We start from the raw sequence: 8265 nt of genomic DNA, 5'->3' as shown, positions 1-8265 counted from the left end.
AGTATCTGATTGAGAAGATACATACTGATCTGCTCTGAGCATCTACAAATTAAAGTTTTCATCACACTGTAACCACAAGGAATCAAAATACTTAGGTGCTGATCTGTTTGGGGCATCTCTTAGTCATCTGACGCATCCATTAACCTTCTATCTGGAATATAGACTGCCTGACATATTTAAGGGTCACTTTTGGGGTTTGATCCTCATCTAGAGAAAAGGACTGTGCCCTCCCTTCCATATGTTTTCCTTTATGCTCGTTGACATACTGGTTTGTCCACAAGCCTTTTGGTCACAACAGGAGCCAGTCTGATATTAATTGAATAATTTACCATTTACTGCATATCTAAGAAGCAAGTTTGGAACCCTGTTTTACATTCCAATAAAGCTGTTGTTTAATTTCAGAGATGTTACAGGGAATACAGTGTCAATACAGTTGCAATTGAGTGTAGTTTTTCCAGAAAGCCTTGACCAGGTCTAATTAGAAGTAATGTACCTCTATAGAAATTAACGACTTGCAAGTTAATGTTTTTTTTTAAATTATTATTATAAAAGCAAACATAATTTTGAATGTTTGTTGAGCCATATTGACATATGATATTTATTTACAAAATTATAAAATTTACCAGAAAAATCTGGTTGAGGAAATGTTTTCAGATGTGCATTTACATTCAACTACTAAGCACAACCGGAAAGCATGTGTCAGTTTTGCATAATTGGAGTAAATATTTTTTCAGGTTTCACTCCTTTGGAATCTAGGTTACAATTCTGGATAAAATAATTTAAGAGCTGTTTGAGTATTTTGGACTGGAAATCTTCTTTTTATTTGCTTAGGAAGTATTTCTGTTGTATGCACTGAATGGATGAAAGTTGCAACACTGAATTGAAGTGACCGGGTCATTCAGGTTTTGGAGAGTGGTTTATGGTTTTTTAAAAAATGTGTTTCATAAAAGAGTTCTGATTTGCATTTGCAGTGATCTTCTAAAATGGTGCCAACCATTCACAATTAAATATTTTTTCAGGTTTTATTCTCTTGGAACTGAGGTTAAAACATTCAGTGAAAATACTGAATGGCACTTCTTACTAAACTAGGCACGTGTGTGTGGGAGGTAGTAAGAAATGCATTAGAAGCATATGTTTGGTGTTCCAGGCAATTTTTGATTTATATGAAAGAATGCCAAACTCCTCAGTAAGCTATAACACTGAGAAAAAAAACATTTGACACTTCAACGATTTGGCCTGTTAATTTATCATCTTAAAGTAGGTACAGTAATTACTTTCATTCATCAGCAAACTATTTGCCCACTCTGCTAAATCAAGATCTCATGACTGTGGTGTTGGAGTGCACTGACAAGCAATGGCTACACCTGGCCATGGAGGTACATGAGAAGAAGTGAGTCTGACCTTTTGCCCCATGCTGGACAGTGGAGTTGGTGAGTGGACCCGGTGGAAATCCATTTGCCTAACAGGCCTCACTGATTTAACATCTACTTCACACCTTCACAAGCAAAGTAAAGCTGGCTGGAGGGTGCAGAAGTTCTGGGTCTGGATTCATCTGGCATTTGAAGTCACAGGAAGTTAATAGTTGTAAAGGATTTTCAAAATGGAATGGTTTGCATTAGTGCTGAATTGGGTTAACCCATGGCTTCTTAAAATATAGGGAAAATGGATTTGGAAAAGCACTCTACCTTACTCATTCATCCGTTGCATGTTTGTTCTTTGTGTTATGATACCCTTGCTTTTTGTTGTATTGCATTTCCTTCTTGCATATTTTTACATATGAAAATGAAAATTAGTCAGCATAAAGCATACCTAAAAGTGTCAAGAATTTAGAAACACCTGGCTTGGTGCATCAAAGTTTATTCCAGCATACTGGAATGGTCAACTTGAAGCAGGAATGGTGATAGTTCTCCGGAGAAAATACTTTTGACGTTTTCTCCCCTGACCAAAAAAAACCACCAAAACTTAGTTTGATTTTAAGTTGTAAAATAATATGTAATGTTGCTATCAAGTCTAGGTAGCTGTTCCAAAAGGTTCATTTAACAAACACCCCACTTGACTATGTTCACAATAAAACTTGTTAAAAGTGTAATATCATGACTTCAGTATTTGTTATTTCAACATCCCATTGATAGGACTGTTGTTTGTTCTTTAATAGCTAACCATATACATATTTACCGGGGTATTTGAAATTGGGATCAATAGATAATCAAAGCTTAAGAACTCCTGCTACACAGGACATAAAAATACTTTAGAAGTTTTCCGATCATACTGAACTTTTAGATCCGGCTTACTTAAGTCAGCATTTTCAAACTTACCTAAATTAGTCACCTGCAGTGAAATTCTGTCTCCTTTGATTTCCATTTCAGTTTTTCCATTTCATTGTACAGGATTAAGATTTCTCTTATAGCCTGTATTTAGGCACCTAAATTTGTGGTCTGTTTTTCCAACATTTCAAACACACCTAATTCCCACTAAAGTCAATTGATGCTACATATGCTCAGCATTCCTGGCAGCTGGAATGAATTTTGGATCTAATTCTGCAGGTGTTCCATGTAGATAAATTTCTGCACCTGCCCACAATTAGGGGTGAGGTCACATTCAAATGCTGACCTTTGCATATTTTAACCAACTGCTCAAAGCTCAACCAGTGACCATGTAGGTTGTTTTTCTCCCCTCTGCTGAACTATCTTATATGCTATTATTCCATTTTTATGTAACACCTCTGCCTCTTTGTTTTAAGCACTCTAGCTTGGCATTTATGTCTCCAGCTCGTGCTAGCATATACCAAGTATAAAACTGCTGCTACCAAAACCACTCCTGCATGTTCAGCCTTGAATTTCATGCATGTAAATTTCGTTGCAATTCTTGTAATAACAAAGATCAACATGCTGACATGACAAGTTGTATCTCCTTATGCTAGTCTACACAGAACTCTTTTTTTTTTTTTTTCTGATGTAGACCCTCTCTATTTTAAAAATGCTCATTTTGTTTTATAAACACCAGGATTGACAAGTCTAGCCCTTAGTTTTCCTGCAGGAATTCTTGAAGGTCTTTCAGATTTCTATCATGAACTCTTCTGATCCTAATGTAGGTGATTTTATGTGTTAAATGAAATTGAAATCAGACTGTGTTATCTATGCTGCCTTATCCAAGTACATCTTGGAAGGATAGCATAAATATCATCTTGGAGTTATGTTAATTAGATCTATGCTCCCTTGCTACTTCATACAGCAAATGTTAAGTGAGTAAACTTACTGTATAAATTAAAGCATCTGCTTTTTCTATCAACCTTTTCAGAGTAAATGTTACTTTCTGATCAGCAAAACTGCAGAGAGACAGTTGCTTTGAAAAGTTCATTAGTAGTGACAAGGGCTATTTCTTTATTTATTTATTTGGTACCAGAGAAAGATTAGAAATATGGTGTCAAATGATAAAAAATTATCTACATGATTACTGAGCCACATGAAGTCTTATCTCCTCCTTCATACTGTATAGTAGCTGTCAGTTATGTTTAGGATAAAGCTTCTATTCCAGTTTTCATAACAAGGCTATATTACAGCAAAAATAAGTTTTACTTTTAAGAATTCTACAGATCTGCTTCACTTAAATCTGTCCTTTCAAAAAATACTGATTTTTCAATTAGATGCTTAAATATATTTGAAATTAGAACACAAGCCAGCCTGAAGTGCCATAAAAAATTAAATGTGTGCTTCCAATGCATTTTTCTACACATACCCACAAGATCAAATACTAACAGTGTAAGCATATTTTCATCACACACATAAAAAATAATCACATAATGCATACCCACATGCTTAATGGTAAACCATGCTTTTGAACACCCTGAACAAGGGCTGTGATTCCAAACAGTGGATAGATTCAGCTCCAGTAGTTGCTCCCCAAGATGTCTGCCAGAGGTTACCATCCCTCTGCTGTTCCTCAGCTGCTGTGTCTGATGAGCTAACTCACAGACTAACTCACCAACTATTACACCTACATGCAGCTCTCCAACTTTTGGCAGGGAAGCAGAGTAGGCAACTGGCACAAGGATTCAAAGCCTCTGACAGCCAAGGCTAGTTCTACCTAGAATTGCAAATCAGAGCCCAAAGATAAAGCTCAGTCAGATGGAATATGCCTACCTCATATTAGTGCAAACCTACGCTCTATGGCTTACAGTGACTTGAAAGAAGAAGCAAACCTCTTAACAGTAAAGTGCAGCAAAAAGGTCTATGTAGAAAGTGACATGATTTTTTAAGTCAGTGAGTTCCAGATTAATAAAACATGCCCACAAAAGCTAGATCATGACCCTCGTCGTGCAGGGGAAAGTCTTTCTGTTTGGAAATTTTACTCTCACACTTTTTTAGGGTTGATTTCTTTCTGGCCATGTCTTATTTTAGTGGCCTTTTTGGGGCCACTGATCAGCGGGCTGGTATTCTTGGTTGATGGTTTCAGGGCTCCAGTCTGACCACTATGTCCTGAATTCTGGTTCTTACTGCGGGCAGTTCGCCGCTTTTGCTCCTGCAGTCTCTGCTCCCATCTCTGTAGAAATGCAGAAGACAAAGAGGATGAGTTAGGGAAGGACATAACCATAAGTAATTATGACCTAATGCTATCCCAAACCACTGATACTAGTGCTGCTTTTAACGGTTTTGTGCTCTATACTGCAAGGCCATTGATGTCAACATGTTGTGACATGTTGCAAGGGGAACCTAATGCATATTCTTGAGTGGAGGGAATTTCTACAATACCAGTGGATAAAAATAACAAGGGAAGGCAGTATTTATTTTCTGGTTTTGCTTTTCCAAAGAGGGGGAGAGAACATGGTATGAACAAGCTTATATTTCGGACAGATAACGGAAATGACCACTAAAATCACAGTGTTCAGAGATGCAATGAGATGACTGTGAATAATGTACCTGCAGCTTTATTCAGCAGCATCCCTGATAAATTTTGAAAAGCAATTAGATCAATGAGCCCACCAAAAAGGAGAGCTGCCAGATTTTCAAAACCCAATAGTGAAGTAGTCAGAAAACAGGTTTTTACACTGGGTTTAAGTGGTTGAGTCTCAAAAATGTGGAGGGATCCACAACACTATAGCAGAGACTTCAGTCTTTCACCTCTAGGAACAAAAATACCTACTTTAAGTAAAACAAGGCAAACAGTAGAAACTCCGAAGGGCAGAGGCTTTACCCACGTGATCAGAGCAAGAGAATTGCCCTTCAGCTTCCCTGTTTAGTATCTCTGCACTGACCCTGTTGCAACTCAGACCCTTGTCCTCACTAGAGAAGAGACCAGTCATGCTGTGGTTATGTTAACAGGTGTCTTCTGTAGTTCACAGCTCAAAACATTCATTTTAAGTGGTAACTCAAGACAAAAGTCAGATTAAAGCCTTCACAGATGAATGATGGATATTAAAATGAATCCACTGTGATACCTAGCTCCATACTCACTTTGTATAGTCACGGTCATTTTATGCATCTTTATATCAGCAGTTATTTATTTAGTTGTGTCCCACTCAAGCATGTTTAAATGAGGATTTAGTTTATGACACTATTAATGTCAGAGGAAATGACATGTGCTTTGAGAAGTAATTTGTTTGGCAGTCATGCATGTATTTGACAGTCTGGAAATGAATGCCCAAACATCTTTCAAGGCACAATTAGAAATGACAAAACAGTGTACGGAAGCAACTAAAACACACTGTGCGTCAGTGACAGACCATTAAGAGTTGACAGGGATTTAAAGAGTCCGAGTCATATGTCAATATTCTTCTAAATCCCACATGGTATCCTCTGCAATTGCCACGCGTTTATTTTTTAAAGATTTAAAGCATGTTTTCTTTTCAACACATAGGTGTCATATGAGTAAGTGAAAATGGAATGATAAAAGCATCAAATACAATTCCCTGCAAGAAACTGGTCTGTAATCTAAAAGGTTCTACTTAAATATTCCTACATCAATTGCCAATCAACTTGTAATTAAAATAAACATACATATGTGTCCTTAATGCTCTGAAACATTTTCTGAATTCCAGAAATAACTTTCTTCCCTCTCTAAAAATGGGAGGAAGAGTCAGACATTCTCTCGATCCACCCTTTCTTTCCATTATAAAGAGGAATTTACAGGTAAGGAGTGATATGAAGTGATATTCTGAAGCCCCAAAAAGCAGGAGCATCTGCTGCACCTGCCACCCAGGTCTCTATACAATAGACTTTTCCTTCCAGTGTTTCCTGAAACCAGAGAGAGAGATAGATGATGCCCAATACTTTCAGTCGGTCTTCAGTAGGGAGTACCTGGTGAGAAGTCTGTGTCTCCAGCCTGCAATCTTTAATATGGCAAAGGCCATTAATCCAGTGGAGTGGATTTTAACTTCCTTCCTTACCTAATGGGGACTATATACTCATCTGCATATCACCTATCTGACAGCTACTTGCCTTAGCAATGAAATGAAAGAAATTCCTCGAGTCATTCTTGTAATAAACCAGAGTTCACATAAAGATCATCCAACCAGATTAAAAATAAATAAATAAATAAAATAGAAAAATATTTTAGATACCCTAAAATGCAAGACTAAAATTTTCAAATTTTCACTTTATGAGGTCTGAAAATGTTCAAGTGAAAATAACAATAACCAGATGTGTTACAAATTATCTGAAAGTCATAAAAGTTAACCAATGCTGAAGTAAAAACAAAGCTGTTTAACTTTTTATCAAGAATATCAACATAGTTTTCTTTGGTTGTATTTACCTTAAACCTTCTGTTTAGTTGATCCTTCCATTTTTCAACTAGACATCCATCAAGAAGCATTAACCTGAAAATTAATAAACAGACACATGTTACAGGTATTTTTGATTTTGATTCCTGAGATGCCATTCCTGATGATTTAACACAGATTTAGGTTGAAATGCACCCACAGATACTGGCACTGAGAATTTTATATTTTCATTTATGCCCATTATATGTTTCTCTGTGTGTTTCTGTGAAGAGTAGATAAAACTACCATATTTTACTTTTGAATTAAAAAAAAAGGCTAGTTCACATGCACCAGTTAATACAGCTCAGCTGAAAAATCGTAACATAATTATCTGATCACTTACAATTGTATCCATTTCTACATAGAAATACATGAGGATGGCATTATGTGTTTTCTACATGTAAATGCTTAATGAGTGGTTTAAAGAGAATTTGGAAGAAGTATGGGTAGTGATACTTGCCTACCAATGAAATCTGGCTAGCTCCTCTATGAAAACACTACGTGTTATGAAATGAACAAAATAGTTTCTTCTAAATCAGTCTGATCTAGGATGGTACCTTCTAAGTACCAACCTAGAAAGAAGTTTTGGGTTGGTTTGGATTGGTCATTTATTTGATATACCAGGCCTTAACATGCCCTAATATAAATTCCGTTAAAATTCTGGAAGGTTTTACTTAGACATCCATGTGTCCAGTGTTGGCTGGAGACATCTAACTATCATTACACATGCACACAATTTCACACAGCACTTTGCTGGCTGGAGAAGTTTACACAGTGTAGCAGGGCCTGACCTCCAGTTTCCATAAATAGTGTTGCTGCTCCCGGCAGTTCAGACACAGTACGAAATGCTGCCTCTCAGAGTCACTAGCCATGGTGCATCCACTTTCACCAAACATAAAAGGTCTAATATGAGTGCAAGCCACTGAGAATCAAGACCAACATGATATACATTTCCTTTCCTTTCGAGGAGGTATTAGAGGATTAACATGCAGGATTGAAGCTAAGGCCACATTGTAATAAATGAAACCACAACACCGTGTACATTTGATGCAGCTTCTGTTCAGGTAAGATTACTGAGTGAGACCTTAACACCATTGACAGGCACTTTGCCACTGACTTCAGTGGAGACACAGCTTCCACCCATTTCGCTTCTGTCATTTTAAAAAACTGCTGTAACTCAAAACTATCTTTTTGCATGCCGCTGAGTTCAACAGGAAGCACGTATAATGCTTATGTTTCTTTTTCAAATCCATTTTAGTACACTATATGAAATTAAAAACCTCAGTGACCTTTAAAAACAGTCATAAGATATTTAGTGAATCGTGTGTTTTTCCATAGTAATGGAGATGCAGATTGTGATCTTTGACTTTTGAAATCTCCCTTTCCTGACAGCCTCCAGAGGATCCTCTCCAACAAGGCTCTGCAGCCCAGAGCTTCTCCATCACAGTCTAGGTCATGGTTCTTCTATGTGATTCAGAGCTTGTATCCCTAAAACAGCCAGCACAAGTAAA

At 37.1% G+C, this 8265-nt stretch overlaps 1 protein-coding gene across 1 annotated transcript in view; it reads right to left on the bottom strand.

Annotated features, from left to right (window-relative positions):
* Window positions 1–3356: 3356 nt before the first annotated feature.
* The window catches only part of SFRP4 (secreted frizzled related protein 4), a 9912-nt gene continuing 5003 nt past the window's right edge, over window positions 3357–8265 (bottom strand). Inside the window, exons 5-6 of the mRNA XM_027891912.1 lie at window positions 6748–6811; window positions 3357–4539 (exon numbers count right to left, since the gene is read on the bottom strand). Coding sequence (XP_027747713.1) covers window positions 4351–4539; window positions 6748–6811 — 253 coding nt within the window. The 3' untranslated portion in view covers window positions 3357–4350. The remainder of the gene's footprint in view (window positions 4540–6747; window positions 6812–8265) is intronic.

This window comes from Empidonax traillii, unplaced genomic scaffold, assembly GCF_003031625.1.
Source record: "Empidonax traillii isolate 1590-97213 ecotype Southwest subspecies unplaced genomic scaffold, ASM303162v1 scaffold14:size4059594, whole genome shotgun sequence".
Lineage (NCBI taxonomy): Eukaryota > Metazoa > Chordata > Aves > Passeriformes > Tyrannidae > Empidonax > Empidonax traillii.
The sequence above is the reverse complement of the archived record's forward strand: the minus strand, read 5'-3'. Positions and strand labels throughout refer to the sequence as shown.